The 16282-nt window shown below is 56.6% G+C and overlaps 8 protein-coding genes across 8 annotated transcripts; 7 read left to right on the top strand and 1 right to left on the bottom strand.

The window, feature by feature from the left end:
* Positions 1 to 120: 120 nt before the first annotated feature.
* C7974DRAFT_311309 (PITH domain-containing protein) lies at positions 121 to 1163 on the top strand (the record flags this gene model as incomplete). The annotated part of the gene is made up of 2 exons (XM_046138303.1): positions 121 to 199; positions 256 to 1163. 2 exons carry the CDS (start codon positions 121 to 123, stop codon positions 1161 to 1163), a joined length of 987 nt encoding a protein of 328 aa, XP_045997595.1.
* A 400-nt stretch (positions 1164 to 1563) lies between these two features.
* C7974DRAFT_194116 (uncharacterized protein) lies at positions 1564 to 2221 on the top strand. Its single transcript, XM_046136645.1, has one exon. It carries the CDS (start codon positions 1664 to 1666, stop codon positions 2111 to 2113), a length of 450 nt encoding a protein of 149 aa, XP_045997596.1. The 5' UTR covers positions 1564 to 1663; the 3' UTR covers positions 2114 to 2221.
* Positions 2222 to 5437: 3216 nt separating this feature from the next.
* Positions 5438 to 6503, bottom strand: C7974DRAFT_376615 (uncharacterized protein; the record flags this gene model as incomplete). Its single annotated transcript, XM_046140286.1, has 3 exons — positions 5438 to 5562; positions 5638 to 6140; positions 6187 to 6503. 3 exons carry the CDS (start codon positions 6501 to 6503, stop codon positions 5438 to 5440), a joined length of 945 nt encoding a protein of 314 aa, XP_045997597.1.
* Positions 6504 to 6731: 228 nt separating this feature from the next.
* C7974DRAFT_194133 (uncharacterized protein) lies at positions 6732 to 8885 on the top strand. The gene is made up of 3 exons (XM_046136646.1): positions 6732 to 6941; positions 6992 to 7528; positions 7616 to 8885. The coding sequence occupies exons 2-3, from the start codon at positions 7009 to 7011 to the stop codon at positions 8701 to 8703; spliced, it is 1608 nt and encodes a 535-aa protein (XP_045997598.1). The 5' UTR covers positions 6732 to 6941; positions 6992 to 7008; the 3' UTR covers positions 8704 to 8885.
* Positions 8886 to 9362: 477 nt separating this feature from the next.
* C7974DRAFT_454845 (ATP binding L-PSP endoribonuclease family protein-like protein) lies at positions 9363 to 12176 on the top strand. Its single transcript, XM_046145932.1, has one exon. It carries the CDS (start codon positions 9454 to 9456, stop codon positions 11857 to 11859), a length of 2406 nt encoding a protein of 801 aa, XP_045997599.1. The 5' UTR covers positions 9363 to 9453; the 3' UTR covers positions 11860 to 12176.
* A 5-nt stretch (positions 12177 to 12181) lies between these two features.
* C7974DRAFT_395315 (uncharacterized protein) lies at positions 12182 to 13490 on the top strand. The gene has a single exon (XM_046141975.1). It carries the CDS (start codon positions 12649 to 12651, stop codon positions 13243 to 13245), a length of 597 nt encoding a protein of 198 aa, XP_045997600.1. The 5' UTR covers positions 12182 to 12648; the 3' UTR covers positions 13246 to 13490.
* On the top strand, positions 13415 to 14829 carry C7974DRAFT_395318 (uncharacterized protein). The gene has a single exon (XM_046141976.1). It carries the CDS (start codon positions 13789 to 13791, stop codon positions 14428 to 14430), a length of 642 nt encoding a protein of 213 aa, XP_045997601.1. The 5' UTR covers positions 13415 to 13788; the 3' UTR covers positions 14431 to 14829.
* Positions 14830 to 15441: 612 nt separating this feature from the next.
* Positions 15442 to 15951, top strand: C7974DRAFT_311642 (DNA-directed RNA polymerase; the record flags this gene model as incomplete). Its single annotated transcript, XM_046138316.1, has 2 exons — positions 15442 to 15586; positions 15635 to 15951. The coding sequence occupies 2 exons, from the start codon at positions 15442 to 15444 to the stop codon at positions 15949 to 15951; spliced, it is 462 nt and encodes a 153-aa protein (XP_045997602.1).
* Between the last annotated feature and the right edge of the window lie 331 nt (positions 15952 to 16282).

Below are 16282 nucleotides of genomic sequence, written 5' to 3' on the forward strand. Positions count from 1 at the left end.
TTCGACCGTCACGCAGCTGCCTTATTCGACCAGCACCAGCTCGCGGGGTGAGCTTGCCCCACTTACGTCTTCCAGCCGCCCGCGACGGTACATGCTACAAACACCAGCACAATCGCAGCCATGTCTGGCAGTGTCGAGATTTCGGGAGCGCCTCAGCTGAGCCAGCTGATCTCTGCATCGCGCATTGTTGTGCTCAACTGTACGTGTCAATGCGCGCACTGCGCGGCGTGGGCCGGCACTGATGTTTGTATGCAGTCTACAACGAGGACAACCAATCGAGCAAGGCCATCGCCCCGGTCTACGACCAGCTTTCGGAGAAGCTTTCGCGACCCAACCGCATCACGTTCGCGAGGGTCAGTGTGAAGAAGCAAGCACAGATCGCCGAGAGCTACAACATCACCAACACACCCACCTTTGTCATCTTCAAGGCCGGCCAGCAGATACGCAAGTTCAGCGGGTCAAACCCCAAGCACCTGTCCGATGCAATCAAGAGTCTAGCACAGGAGGCCGAGTCTGACGGCGGTGCGGGAGGATTTGGCGAGGCAGGCTCGAGCAGCGGAGGTCCCTGGCGCGGTGCAGGACTGCCTCGAGGATACACAGATGTCACCGAGTCGGTCGACGTGCGCGGCCTGGATCTGCTGAACGCCGACAGCGACTTTGCCGGCGTGCGTACGCTGTTTGAGAACACAAAGCCAAGCTCCCTGAGCAAGGGCAAGGCCAGCGCAGACACCAAGGACTGGGTAGAGAGCGACGTCGACAACCAGCTCATGCTGTACGTACCCTTCACCTCGACGCTGAAGGTCCACACTATCCACATCACGTCCAACCCGCCGGTCGATGAAGACGACGACGAGGTCCCCGTGCGGCCAAAGACCATCTCCATCTGGACCAACCGCCAGCACAACCTGGGCTTCGAGGAGGCAGAAGACATCCCCGCTACGCAGACGATCGAGCTGAAGGAGTCAGATTGGGACAAGGAGACTGGCACGGCCAAGTTGGAGCTGCGCTTCGTCAAGTTCCAGAACGTCTACAGCCTCGTGCTGTTCGTGCAGGACGGCGACGGCGACAGCGAGAAGACGCGCATAGACAGGATCCACTTCATCGGGGAAAGTGGCGAGAAGAGAGACATGGGCAAGCTCGAGAAGATTGGCGACGACTCATAGCCGACGTTCCAGCCATAGGCGCGTCGTGTGCATCTTAGACATGCAAGTCCACAAGTAGACCATAATGCGATCAACGACACGAGCAAACTCCTGCCGCGCACCCGCTGCACATGTGAACTCGCCCACGCGCCGTGCAAAGACCAGCCCACATCCAATCTCCCAACCCACAAACATCACGCCAGAAACTAAAATATGTTCGAGCTTTTTTCCAGCGAAACCGCCACTGTGTGTCATCCGACTCAGGCGGGCCCGCAAAGTGTATACGATCGATGATGCAATATGTTCTCTCTTGGAGGTCATTGACGCCGTGGGGCACCATAGCAGGCACCGTAGCAAGAGGGGAAACTCTGTAATATGACCTCCGCCGCAAAGAAAGCGAAGGTTTGGCGCGCCGCGCGAGGTTTTTATCACGGCCTCGGTGCTGCGGGTTTCGCCGCGCCGGCGCTAGCGTGCATTTCTCGTCGTTGCTAAAAAATTTGTGCGAGAGCAATGTTTTTGCTATGGCCGGAGATGAATTCAATAATCATGATAGGAAGAGAATGATATCGCTTGCGGTAACTGATCTCACCATTTTTACTGTTCTGAGGCCTGTTTTCGCGGCTGCGGTTGCGTGCGGCGGGGTGCGCGAGCGCGCAGAGAGGCTGTGTCGGCGTGCGGACGCAGCGAGCACTGTTCGGCGTCGCCGTGCAGTGGCCGTTGCAGAGCTGCAGTGGCGAGGTTGGAAAGACTGGCAGACCTACCGCATTTGCGTTGTCGGTGCTGCGCGCATGGTGCAGTGCCGCATCAGCGTGCGCGGTGGCGACGTTCATATTGCCGTCATCTGGGCGCGGCGGTATCTCACAGACAGCACTCGCAGCATGGCGTCAGCTTCGGCGCTCGCGGGCACAGTCTGGAAAGTCTATCCTCTGCTGCGCCGAACGGCGGACGCCGCGGAACAGCCTTTTATCTAGCAGAACCTTGAATGCCGTAGATGACACACCAGCATATCGATGCGAGAGTGTTTGCGATGGCAACGGCTATAGCATGGGCGGATGGCATCATCGGATCAGACGTCTCGTGTGATATCATCTCAAACGTTTCCTCCGCCGTTTCAGCTTCATGTCGGATAATTTGGCGTGCCGGCGACAGTTCTTTTTCGCTCTGACAGTTCATGCGATGGGACATGTCAACCACGCGACGAGACAAGGATTTGGATTTCTGATGCGAGACGGCCGCAGCTGGTCGACAAGCTGTTCACACGCATTTGAGGTGGCGGGAGTTCGTAGCATGTCTCGTCCGGTGTCGCTGCTGGGTAGCCTGCAACATTCAGTAGGTATCTGCATATACGTGCCTTGCTATAAGACGAGTCTGCCCAAACGAGTCGCGACGTCAAAAGCAGCGTCGGCGAGTTCATTGCGTGTCTATGGCGTCTATCAGGTCGGGCTTCCAAGTTTGTTGAAACAAGCGCTCGCGTGGTTGTACGGCATGTTCCAATGATGACCGCGTCGTGGATGCGACTGCAAGTCACACGCATGGCCATGATGGCCCGTAGACCCTGGGCTTCCTTGCTTGACATCACTCCGGGACCGGCTATCCTTGACTTTGTTGCCACTCAGGCCTCAATTGCGACTTTACATGTGCTGGCGGCGAGCGTCACCGTGATTGCGATCCTCAATTTCACCACCTTCGTGCCCAAAGATCTACCGGATCGGCGACGTGCGGTTCTCAGCGACCTTCTTGAATCAAGCCGCCCTAGGCGGGCCCCTCCCGATACCGCGGGACCCTAAGGGTCTCTTGTTCAAGCTTCCTGACACGAGGGCCGCTACATCGCCGACTGTGGTGTGTTGCCATGAATCAAGCGCACGGCCAACAGGAACTGCAGGAAGTGATCCGGCTGCGGGCAAGGCCTGAGGTTCATGATTCGTTGATAATCGCGACTTTTGGACGGCATCCTCTGGCGGTGAATACTTTGGGCTGCACGGTTAGTATTCTCCGTAGTGTCTCAAGGTGGAGCACTATCCTGCCAATGGCGGTCGGGCAAAGTGCTCAACCTCATGTGGCGGTGCGTTTGCAAGTACACATTGACCATCACCGGAACCAACAGATTTGTAAGTTCGCCATCACGGCTCCAGGGCGGCCCTTCCGTTCCCACTTCCCGTCTCAGATTAGACGAGACACGTATCTCGGCGTTCGCTCGACCAGCGAGGTGGTCGCGAGAACGTCTGAGCTGGTCGTATGGAAAGGGCTTCCCTTCCATTAATTACGCCGCATGAAAACTTAAACCGTACGTGCACCCTCAACCTCGCATCACTGTGGAGAAGTCTTCGAGAAGGCGACGCCAGGGACCAGTCGTGCGGGTGCCTTGCGGCTGGTTAGACGAGCAAGCGCCACGTTGCCCTGCTCGAGCATAAAAATCGAATCTCGTTTGGATGGCCCTGCTCGGCCGTGTCCAGCACGGTGCTGCACCCCAGCAGCCGTTCCAGACTCCCCGGCAGTAGACAGGCCTGCCACAGACTGCCAGCTGCCTCTTCCGGGCCACACACCGTTGGCAGTGCCTTTGCGGCAATTGCGAACGCCCTGTCAAGGTTTCACATCTTCGATCAGTTGTGCTGGACGGGATCATGGGGAGTCGGGATCATCCAAGCGGACAGGCGCCATGTGTCATTCGGCTCGACGCAGCAGATAGAGCAGACCTTGACTCTGATAGAGTGGCAATCCAGAAGCCTCAGTGTCAGGTCATCTCAAGACAGTTCCACGAAGCTATTGCGCCTGACAGCCGGCGTCGTCTTCAAGTGCTAACGATGTTGGGCTTCCGGGAGATTTGAGAACGACGCTTCGGTACAGCTAGTGAGTGTTGGCCAGTTGGGTAGGAGTGAGGCGGCTCGTTTGGCTCGTCAAGAACACTCTCGGAAGAGCGTCCATGAAGCCAGAAACCTTCCAGGAAGATTAAACGAAGATCAGGGTGCTCCGCAAATCTCGACAAATGATAGAGGGCGATCGAGTGGAGCACGGCCAGGGCTAAGGAAGCCAGCGACAGTTCCCCGGCGCCGACCTTGTGGTGAAGCCACGCCGCGCGACTGTCCACGGCAGCGCCCAGCACAGAGCACGACGGAGCTGCTTCCTGAATCGTGCCGTCCTCCTCCACGGCCTGTTGAGTCGTAAGAGAGCCCCGCTATGATGGACGTTCCAGAAATCAAATCCTACGTTATCACATGGAAATGTAAGTGCGTATGTCACCGTGCGATGCACAGAGGAGCGCACCCCACGAGGGTCCAAACAGGCAAAGCCAGGGTCGCGATAAGGTGTTGCTCATTGTTGCCAGACGTTGTGTTCCTGCAGCGTACCTGCATAGGCGGCGGCCTTCTCCATGCAATCGGCATAGGACCGCCGTCATGTGGGGTTGGCTGAAGTCATTCAAAGGCTATTGGCTCCGTCTGAGTTGGACCACGCCGCTGTCACGCGCAGACGAGCTCACTGGACGAGGTGACACCACTGACAGGGCCACCGTAAAGCAGCGACCGCGCTAGGCTTTGCTGGGACGTCCGGCGGGGCTTATGCAAGAGTGGGAGATGTGCAGCTGCATTAAATTCACGCTACGTCTCAAAATAGCAGCCGGACGAGGAAGGTGACGATGTGCAGCAGCATAACATTTATCGAATGCTGACAGATATACGACTCTCGGGCTGCACAACTTGCGAGCCGTGGAGGGTGGGATCGTGGCCGAGGCATCACTGTTCGCTATCGCTATCGATATCGATATCGGCTCGCCGGCGGTAGAGGCGTAGTAGGGAAATTGAACATTGCCATACAAACTCAAGACATGTCTGAAATGTGTAAGAAGCTGAGATGCGGTTGCTTGGGCTGTAGGCAGTCGGTTCTTGTTAGGCGGCCCAACAGTTTTAGACGTCTGTGATGGCATCGAACGAAAAGCAGCCATGTCGTACAACACCCGATATCGTGCTCGTCTTGAAGTCGGATGTGAGTGGGCGGGCATCCACATACGGACGCTACCAGAGGTTCCCCGCCATCAGCAGATTGTCAAACCGCCTTGACGTCTGCAGATTCAGAGTCTGGCTGCGTGCGCGGCGGCGCGGTCAAATCTGCAGATGCTGAAACACACGACTCTACCACAGCTGCACCGCGCGAGCAGATGCACCGGTCCCACCAACCAACGAAGTTTGGGTCCTGCCGTCCAAGAAAACTGCGTGGTGGCGAGATGCAGCGCGCATTTTGCTCTGTCGCACCATTGCTGGGTGTAAGCTGCCGGACCCAACAACACGCCGTCACCGAGCAAATCAGCTGTAACGGGCGACGACCTGCATGCAGCACGACCATGTTCCTGCATCTTTGAGTCGTCTTGGTGGTGCACTACCGCACGCGTCCTGCTTTCGGACGGTAAACAACGCGCCGTGCTGCTCGCCTATCGTGTGGAGGTGCGGTGAAGATGCACTGCAGTCACCTCGCAGTCTCTCCATCCACCAGCGTCAGACCTCACAGGCGGCTGCAGCTCTGTAAGACTCGCGTAGCCTTTGGTGACAGCCCGTGGTGGCACCGCGGCGGAGGCGTGCGATTCGGCGTCGAAACGCTGCGCTCGTGTGACGGAGAGCCGCGGCGTCGTCATGTTCACATCCTGGTGGAGGGACGCGTGCTGTGTGGTGAGCTGCAATGTTTCGAAACCACCACCCAGAGCCAAAGACGTCAGCAGCGCCCGTCACTCCACACAGCTCCCGGCGGCCATGTTGGAACAGGGTCCTGGCCAACGGCGAGTTATCACTATCGATTGGGCGGATAGGCTGATCTAACCCCGGCGGATTATACGGCTGAATGGCAAATGGGAGGCGTGAAGCCAACGTTGCGGCCAACGGGCCTCTGTCGTCGGACGAAGCACAAGGTCTCGCATCACCACGACGGTGCCCACCACCACTCATGGCCTCGCCATCGCAGCGGCCCTTCCGGCAGCGGGGCTCATACCTCAGCTCTGTTACTTCGCGATGATTTCTGTAGCCATTCGGCGTGTGCGTATCGATACGCAGACTGCGTGTACCCTCCAGCCGCTGTGGCCAACAAGCCAATGGCTGCACAAGTTGTGCCGGCTGTGCGCGTCTTCATTTCGCCTGTGCAGCTCATGCAGCCACACCAGGCCTTGCATTTGGCGACCAATTTTAGTGCATAACTTATGCTCTGCCGCTGCCCTAAGACACTTCCGCGAGTCGACAACCCTGTTCTCAAGCGCATGAGTCTGGCAGGGGTCAGTACTGCATGGAGACCACCGCGATGGTTGGGCTTGTGGGGACGCTTGCGCTGCGCCCCGACTTCCCTCCCACAGCTGCAGTCAACCAATTCCGAGCGTCCGTCGGCCATCTTTTACTTTTTCAGTCCTGGTCGCTGTCTCGTCGCTCGCTGATCTAGGCTACTTATCCAGGTCTTCCCTTCCCATCGTTACCCTTTCCTTGTCCAAAGGTTTATCAACCTCATCGCTTGTCTTTCTCTTTCCCCAGTACCCTTCCTGGCTTCCCTTTTTGGTCTACATTTGTACAGTCCTCCCGTCGATTGTGCATTGTAACCGTTCCCTCCTTTTGGATTATCCCAATCTTCGTCCACGCACGACCCATGACATCTTCGTCCCAGTAGATCCACATATTAGTAGACAGCTTCATCATCTTGAAGTAGTCGTCCAGTCACTCCCTGAACCAACAGCATTGCTACATCACTCCACCATACACTCCGCCTAATATAACACCACTCCACCTCGTCCAAGGAACCATCTAAGGACCATCTAACACTTGATCTACCAGCACAGTAAGCAGAGTAAAGCCACTCATCACACACCCCACTAACAATACCATCAGTCCTCACAGTATTCGCAATGGAGGGCTCATATCACATGCACCCCATGCAGGCCACATCAGCACCATTCTTCTACTACAACCCCGAGCCCCAGAGCGAGAGGCCTACTCAGCACGGTCACTTCACACCCCAGCCTGCCGGCCAGCAAGCACTCCAGCAACAGATGTACTACCAGAGGCCGTCGTCCGCACAGTCAATGTCCTACCCTCAGACAGCCTACGCCAACCAGATGATGACACCCGTAGCATCGCCACAGCCAATGTACCAGAAGCCAGCAATCTTTGTCCACCCGCACGACTCCCCATTCCTGCAGACACTCGACACTGATTTCTACGCGCCTGCCACACCGCCGCTGTCGTCTTGCGGTAGCAACATCAGCAGCCCACCCTCCACATACGACCTCCTGCCCACACCTGTGAACGCATTCTTCCCTAGCGAGGGCATCGAGGGCGTGAAGCAGGGCTGCGAGGGAGAGGTGTTTGCTGAGCTCTTGACCACTGGCATTGAGTGGAGGTCAGCCACCCCACCTATGACCCCAGGTAAGCATTACAAACAGTCGTTGGTCATGCACGCGCATACGTGACTTACCAACGTGGCGGCTCGAAGGGATAACTGACTGGGATTAGTGTACATTCAGCCTAGCCAGGGATCATACCTGCTTTCCGCTACTTCTTGCCCATCGCTGTCGCCTTCACCTTCACCGCTTCCCCGCTCTTTCTCCGCCGAGGCCGAGAACAACTTCTGCAACCCCAGGGACCTCACCGTCTCTGCGTCTGAGCAGCTGACTCTCTGCCCCGTCGACGAGGAGCACAAGCTTGTCTTCAAGGGTGAGGTTGCCAAGGTTGAGGAGACTGAGTCCTCTTTCACCTTCACTGGTCTGCCCACTTTCGAACCCCTGTTCGAACTTGATTGCGAGGACGATTTCACCGGCCTTGTTGCCTTCCCCACCTCCGAGATCCAGCTTCCCACCGGCAAGCGTCAGCGCACCCACGAAGAGGATTTCGTCAGCGAGGCGAGCTTCACCGACTTTGAGGAAGACCTGAGCCTGCCCCTCACTCCTGCCGACAGCGAAGACGACGACATGTCAGTTGCACCCACGAAGCGATCCATGAAGCGGGCGCGCTCTGAGCAGAGCGAGGCGGAGTCAGACTTCAACAGTAAGCAAGACAACTCCGGTGATGATAACACCTCATCTGGAGCATCAAGCCAACAACAATCAGGTCACTCGTCAAACGACAACGCTGCCAACTCCAGCTCTGACGAGGCTCCCGCCGTCAGCGTCGCGACCTCTAGCCGTCGCGGCCGCAAGCAGTCGCTGACCGAAGATCCCTCCAAGACCTTCGTCTGCACTCTCTGCTCGCGCCGCTTCCGCCGCCAGGAACACCTCAAGCGCCACTACCGCTCGCTCCACACTCACGACAAGCCCTTCGAGTGCACCGACTGCGGTAAGAAGTTCTCTCGCAGCGACAACCTGTCCCAGCACCAGCGCACTCACGGCACTGGTGCCATGGTCATGGGTGTCCTCGACAGCTCCGACCTTCACCACGACATGGGCCACCAGCATGCGGGGTCGTTTGACAACCAGGACCCGGCTATGATGGGCCGCATTCTCTACGACGCTGCTGCCGGCGTCTCCAGCTCCAGCTCTGACACATACTCCGACCTCGAGCCGTCGTCGCTGAAGATGCGCAGCAAGAGGAAGCGCGATGAGTAGACGGGTTCGGCCTTGCTCTTCTCAATTCTTCTAACGACCCTTTATGATCCAGGATCGATAGAAGAACCCCATCAGCTCCGTCTATCCAGACAAGCGGTACAGTTCACATTGGCGACGCGGGTATCTCGGCTCGACGTTGCGGCAAAAGTTCGTCTTCCTTTCTCACCTGTATTCTTTCGTCACACTTTGGCACTCCATCGAGCAGCCAGCATCGGGCTTCACATTTAGCATGGGCACACATCAGGGGTGCATTCGGGGATCTTGCGATCCAACACGGTTAGATTTGGTTGGTGTTTACATTTTGCGGTTCTACATCTACGACGACATGACCCATTCTTACCGGGCATCGTCGCCGCGCTTCCCTCACTCCCGAACCCCGTTCAGCGTTTCTACTCTCGTTTTAATCGGCTGCGGTTGCGCAGGCCAAACATTCTGAGAATTTTCGCTTCTTCCTTCATGTAATAGTTCGATCTTCCCTACGCATTGCATGGTTCTCTCTGCGCGGTTTGTAGGGTGGTGCTGGCACTTCCAACTATACAATGTCCAAATACATACGACTTTGACTCGAACACATTGACCTATCGTGACGTCCTGCTGTTACCATCGATGAAGTCTGTTTCGACAGTGATGTTTGGTCGACTATAAAACTAGCGTGCGGTCTTTAGCGAATCCCATGAACCAGACTCCCAACGTATCTCAACAACGACATCGTGTTGACGACCGCCCGACCCCAACACCTCCCTGTAAACAATGGCGTTGAACGTCATCGCGTTGGTCTCGGGCGGGAAGGACTCGTTCTTTTCGATTCTGCATTGCACAGCAAACGGACACAAGGTCGTAGCCCTCGCTAACCTGCACCCCTCGACCCCCAGCGATAATGAAGATACGAACAGCTACATGTACCAAACGGTGGGGCATTCCGTGATTCCGCTTTACGAGCAAGCCCTGGGGATCCCGCTGTACCGGCAAGAAATCACCGGTAAGGCCGTTAATGCGGAGAGGGACTACTCGGCACCGCTGCCGGAGCAAGAGCAGGACGAGACCGAGGATCTGATTCCCCTGCTGCAGAAGGCCATGCGGGCGCACCCCGAAGCCAACGCCGTCTCCACAGGTGCTATCTTGAGCACTTACCAGCGCACCAGAGTCGAGTCGGTGGCCGTCAGGCTCGGCCTCACCCCGCTAAGTTATCTATGGCAGTACCCGCTGCTGCCGCCGTACTCGCAGTCGCAGCTGCTGCTCGACATGGCGGCGGTTGGCCAGGAGGCCATTGTCATTAAGACGGCGTCCGGCGGCCTCGATGAGCGTATCCTTGGCTGGAATGTCGCGGCCCAGAGCACGATTACGAAGCTGCAGAAAGCAATGGCGCGGTTCGGCGAGGAGAGCAATGGTGCGGTGCTCGGCGAGGGCGGTGAGTTTGAGACGCTGGCGCTCGACGGGCCAAGGCCTTTGTGGAAGAAGAGGATTAGGATTGAGCCCGGCGCAGCGGGCGTTAGTGAGGGCGGACAGTCGGTGTTGAAGATGCGGGCGAGCGAGCTGGAGGACAAGAGCGAGGAGGGCGAGGAGCTGAATCATGCGCTGAGGATCCCGGAAATGTGGGACGATGAGTTCAAGAGGCTGTTGGAAGTACTGGAGGGCAGCGTCGACACACGCTCGTTTATGTCGGACGACGCAACGCTCCTGAACGAACCCGTCATTTCAAGATGTTCATTCGACGACCTACCCCGAAACGCCTCTGCGGACACCCCGACGGTCTTCACCTACGCCAACCTCGCCGACACATCTCGCTCGTCCATCCACGACGCGCCCTCGCCATCCCGCCAACTCACCAAAATCCTGCTGCGTCTCGACCACGTCCTCAAGCAATGGAACCTCTCCCGCACAGCCATAAACCAATGCACGCTACTGCTGCGCTCCATGTCCGACTTTACCGTCCTCAACCCCATCTACGCCCAGTACTTCTCCTCCGCTAACCCGCCCGCCCGCGTCACGGTCGCAGTAGGGTCCTGCATGCCAGAGTCCATCGACGTCATGCTCAGCATCACGCTCGACAAACCCGCCCCGGCGCCACACACCCGCAAACGCAAACCCCCCCGCCCCACGCACCGCCAGGGCCTGCACGTCCAGGGCCTCAGCTACTGGGCCCCCGCCAACATCGGACCCTACAGCCAAGCCATCTCCGCGCCGCTGCCGTCGAGCCACTCTGCCAGTCACTCTCCCGGCGCCACGAACTCCCCCGAGATCGTATATGTCGCAGGCCAGATCCCCCTCATCCCCGCCTCAATGCAGCCCCTCACAGCCCACGGCTTCGCCGGTCAAACCGCCCTCGCCCTCCAGCACCTCACCCGCATCGGCCGCGCCAAAGGCGTGCGCTGGTGGACCCACGGCGTTGCATACATCGCCAAGAGCGAGACACCCGAAGAGCGCGTGCGCACTGCACTCGCAGCGTGGAGCGCACTGCATTCCTCCTCTGACAGCGTCAAGGGAGAGATAGATGACGACGAGGACGACGACGAAGACGACGTGGTCGATCCGTGGGACCGCCGCAACACGCACGCGCCATCGTTCGTGGACGCGACGCGGCGCGCGCCTGTACCAGACCGGGTTGTGTTGGCGGGGGGTTCAGGCCGCGTGCCGCCGTGCTTCGTGGTCGAAGTTGAGGGGCTGCCGCGGGGTGTAGATATCGAATGGAGCGTCGCAGGGCTCGCGATACCAGAGAGCACGTCGCAGGCGGTGTGTCTGGCACGGTCGCCGGTGCACCCGGGACTCACGCTTACGACGATTGTGCCGAGCGAGGGCGGCGGTGGTGGTGCAGGGAGCAGTACCCGCTTCCTCACGCTCGAACTCGCGACGGCTGCCTCGCCTACTCTGCTCCGTTCTCTTGGTGCGGAAAGCGTGCGCGATTGGACGGCGGCGACGCTGTATGCTTCGCCTTCTTTTGAGTGGAGTGCGGGCGTGAGGGCGAGTATGAGTGAGGGGATGAGCGAGAGTGTGAATGCTGGGGCCAAGATGAGCCTCCGCGGCGTGCAGTGGGTGCCGTGTCGGCGGGTGTGGGGCGAAGGAGGGAGGGAGGTTCAGGGTGTGGTTGTGGGGAGGTGCGATGGTGGGGGAATGAGGGTTGGGGGTAGAGATTTTGGGAGGAGGGTGTCGAGGGGGTGAGGGAAGGGATTGGAGGAAAGGAAGGAGACGGACTGGAAGAAATGGGTAAGGGGATGTAATCGAAAATCTGGTTGAGGAATTTAGTCGGAGGACTAAGTCGGAGAATATAGTCGAAGGATATACTCCAAAAATCTAGTCAAAAGAACAACCTAAGCAGAGGAAATAGTGAATATCCTCATGTAGCAGTGCTCTCTTCACCAGCTAGTCTGATAGCGCTCTAAATCAAAGTCTCCGTGAATAAAATAATAGGGAATTTAATGTGTATGGTCACGGTGGTTCAGTTCGAACTGTAATGATGGCACTTGGTAGTTGCTAGATGTGGAGGTATAGTACTTTCACAAGTTGATAAACCGTAAATCGAAGCCAGACCAGCACCAAGTAAGAACGAAACCAAAAACGGTAAAATCCGATACTGAATCCGCGATCGGGCCTACATAGCGCCAGCGGCGATTTGGGACCAATGATTAACTACCAGTGATGCAGACCCATGTTATTGCGGCGCGGACGCCAGCAGGTAGCCCATGTTGGTGGCTGCAACGCTCGAATCCTCACGAGATACCACGACGAGAAACGGAAAACGTTTTTGAATACTGAGAGCAGAGAACAGAACAGCACAAAATGAACCCTGCACCATGGTACGTAAATAGAACAGCCCTTGGCCAACTTACTTCTTAAGCGCCCATCTCGCTGTTTTCCTTCTCTGCTTCATTCCATCTCGAGATTCCCTTCCACACCACCGGGCATCAACGTCAAGACAATATCCGAGACATTTGTATCGCATCGAAAACAATGTTAGCACTGAGCGCCCCAAGCCGTCTTAATCGTGCGCTTACACCGCCAGAGCACGCCATGCCCGAACTCAAGAAGCGCAAGCGCGAGCAAGGCCCCAAGAAGCTCTTCCATCTCTCCATAAAATCAGACGGCACCATCGCATTCAACCTCGCCTCGAAATTCGACGCCTTCCCGAGAAAGCTCACGTCCCAGATCATACGGCAGATCATCGAGCGGCACGGCTGCTCAGTCCCCAGAGCGGTCTTCAGCATATACCACACTGAAAGCCTGCAGCCGTACCCTGCCGCCCCGTACGGCTTCCAGAAGGCCTCGTACTCGCTCGTCGGTATGGCGAATTTGCTTGCTTTGGACCATTTCTGTGTCGAGAAGCTGGAGGGCTGGGATGTGAGGGAGGCGGAGTGGGTGAGTCTTGAGCCGCGGGTGTTGGTTGACAATCCGCACTTTACTGAGCTGCATGCTCTTCGAGTGGATGATATTGGGTGGGGGTTCGATCGGAACGGTTGTTTGTCGCTGTCGGTGGCTAGGGAGGAGGAGGTTTACGTTCGTAGGTCTTCTGTGTATGTGCAGAGGCTCGTGCAGTCTGCAGAGAGCTGAGTGCCGACTGGGGCATTTACGCTCTTGTGGCGAGCCGCAAAGTCGAAGATAGCAGAGTTCGTTTCGTAATGCATGCACGATGATGAGGTTCGACTTGGTTGATTGAATGTTAGTATCGTATGACTGAACCATTTCTCTCACCTCCATGCTCTCTTACGTCCATGCTCTCTTACGTCCATGCTCTCTTACGTCCATGCTCTCTTACGTCCATGCTCTCTTACGTCCATGCTCTCTTACGTCTATGCTCTCTTACCCCATGCTCTCTTGCCCCATGCTTCTCTCGCAAAACTCAAACTCACCTTATGAGCGGTTATTCCCTCACTACACAGTTGAGAGGCAGCCCTTGGATCCGCATTCAATCACCTGGTATCTGACCAGAAGATAATCTCAACCTCCTCCAACCAACACACATCCACGATCGCCGCCCTCACCCTCTGCCTGCGCATCTCGTCTTTGTCCCGCATATCAACACCAGTAGACAAGGTAACTCGAGCCAGTTCACGTCGTCTCAACACAATCCATCTGACCCAACTCTAGACCAACATGCCAATCAACAGTAAGAGACCAGCAGCTGAGCAGGCAGGCCCCACGAGCCCAAAGAAACCGCGAGCGACCGACGCAAAGGACATGAATGACGACGACAAGTACGAGTCTGTTCAAATTTCGACGGAGCTTCACGACAAGTTCGAAAGATACCCAAAAACACTGCGCCACATTGTTGAAGAGGCGTACGTGACTGATGTGTACGACATCATCGAAGAGTTCAAGGCTGGCCGTTATCCACCACGACAGTCCAAATATCACATCGTCCGAGCGGCTCGTACACAGGGTGGTGACAAGACGGACTACAAGCTTGCCCAACTAGAAGTCTTCCCGAATACAAGTATGGCCAACGTCGCTGTGCTCGAGCAGTTTCGCAAATTCGCACCCTCAAAAACATCGAAGTTTGTCAAAGCTCCCGAGGTCGATCTTGCGAACCCACAATTTGCAGCACTACACTCGGTGCCCCCAGGGCAGATGGGGTGGGGGTTCGACAGTTTCGGGTGCATATCACTGCATCTGACTGTCCTTCAGGAGAATAAGCTGAAGCATTTCTCGATCTACGTGGAGCGCAAGGCCGTAATTGCGGTGAAGGCGGAGGCAGACGACGATTGCTTGATCGTGGACAATCCGAATACCGTTTAGGTAGACCAGCGTGAACTGGCACCACGACGCGAGACTTCTCACTGGAATCGATTACAAAACCGACGAAGATACGAAAACACTCAATCAGTATATGTAGTTAGTCGTTCTCAGCACAAATGGAAGATGACACCTGTAAAGTGTACACGAAGTTGACGTGAACGCGACATTGTGTGTGGTTCACCACGACCGTCGCAAACACTGGGTACGCGCACGCAATAGACGAGCTGAATACATCCCGCGGACGGCAGCCGAGAGACGGAATCAAGCTCGGGCGAGAGCCGGCTCACTTTACCGCCAGGGGCCTTATGAACTCACAAGGATGATGCACTAGACGCATATTCGATACACGCAACGAGAGAAGCGGGGGCGGAGGGCGCGATTCGTTCGAGGTTGCGGGCGATTGATGTTGATAACTTGAAGTCGGGGAACGACTGGGGAACTATATCGCAAGGCGCGAGACCCTGACTAAGCTGGATGTTGGTAGGGCGGTGAGCGCGGGCACAAAGAGTGAACCATGAACGCCGCGCTTTCACTCTCGAGTCTCCCACCATACCACCTCGCCTACTTGCACTGTGTCATTCGCGCCCGACGACCGCTTGATCCGGAACGTAACGCTGAACGGGATAACACGTCGCTGTATCTTGATATTCACGAGTAGAAAGAGCCAAGAGAACTCAGGATGAACGCGCCAGACAGGTACGTTCAGATACTCTCCTCTCTCCAAATCGCTGCATCGGGCGTCCTGGGCGGAAATAGTTGTTCGGCGATGAGGGTGGCATACTGGAGACAATTTGGGGCGACGGTGGAGATCATGCCGATTGTGGCGCTCTCTATGCGCCTGCTGCGCTTCTCAAGCACGCATGTGCTCTATGGGGAGCTAATCCGGCGCCGTGTGTTAAGGGTGCTTCTGCGCAGCGGAGAGAGATCACCTCGAAGCCCGTCTGCTGTTAACGTAGCGCCATGCCCATGACCGCACACCAGACCTCTGAGCATGATCTTCATCGCTGTAGGATGAAACAGGGCGACGACGCGACGCAGCGAGGCGACTTGTCTATAGCTCGCAGACCAGAACCTCATTCTGACGATGTGCTGGACAGATTCGAGCTCTTCCTGCTGGACGACGGCCAGCAGAAGGTCGAGTACAAGGAAGAAACCCGTAAGACTGAAGCGCGCAGTTGACTTCCACACGCTGACCGTGCTCCAGGTGTGCCCAATACCGCGATCTTCACGTTCAACAAGGAAGACCACACACTCGGCAACCTCCTCTCGCAGCGCCTCCTCAAGTACGAATACATTGTCTTCTCCGCCTACAAAATCCCGCATCCTCTCTTTGCGACCTTCGAGCTGCGCGTTCAGACCGACGGCACTATCACACCGAAAGAGGCCATCATTCGGGCTTGCAAGGATATCGTCCAGGATCTGCACGTGCTGAGCAGCAGCTTTCAGACTGAATGGCTCGGCAAGAAGATTGTCAGCGAGGGCGAGGCAGACAGGATTGCGCGTGAGCGTGACGCTTTCTAGAGCGCTTCTGGAAGAGGCAGGAGAGAGTGCATACTACGGCGTTTGGGAAGCAATTGGCACGTTGCTAAAAGACTGGCGTTGTGATTGGGTACGAACAGAAATTAGCCACAATGCTTGTAGTATCATAAATGTGAGTTGGTCATTAAAGGTGTTAGATACCTCGAGTATGCGCGTACGTCTCGCGCAACAACAAACAAACAGAATAAAACAAGTGTGTAGGAGCCACTCTGATCATCAGATATACTTACCACCTTCGCCGTGGCCATCTGTTTGACCCCGTGATTGTCCAAAACATGCTCGCACAGGGACTACCTGGCCCTGAGAGCATGGA

The sequence above is a fragment of the Boeremia exigua genome, assembly GCF_020726555.1.
Source record: "Boeremia exigua strain MPI-SDFR-AT-0100 chromosome Unknown C7974scaffold_6, whole genome shotgun sequence".
In the NCBI taxonomy this organism is placed as follows: domain Eukaryota; kingdom Fungi; phylum Ascomycota; class Dothideomycetes; order Pleosporales; family Didymellaceae; genus Boeremia; species Boeremia exigua.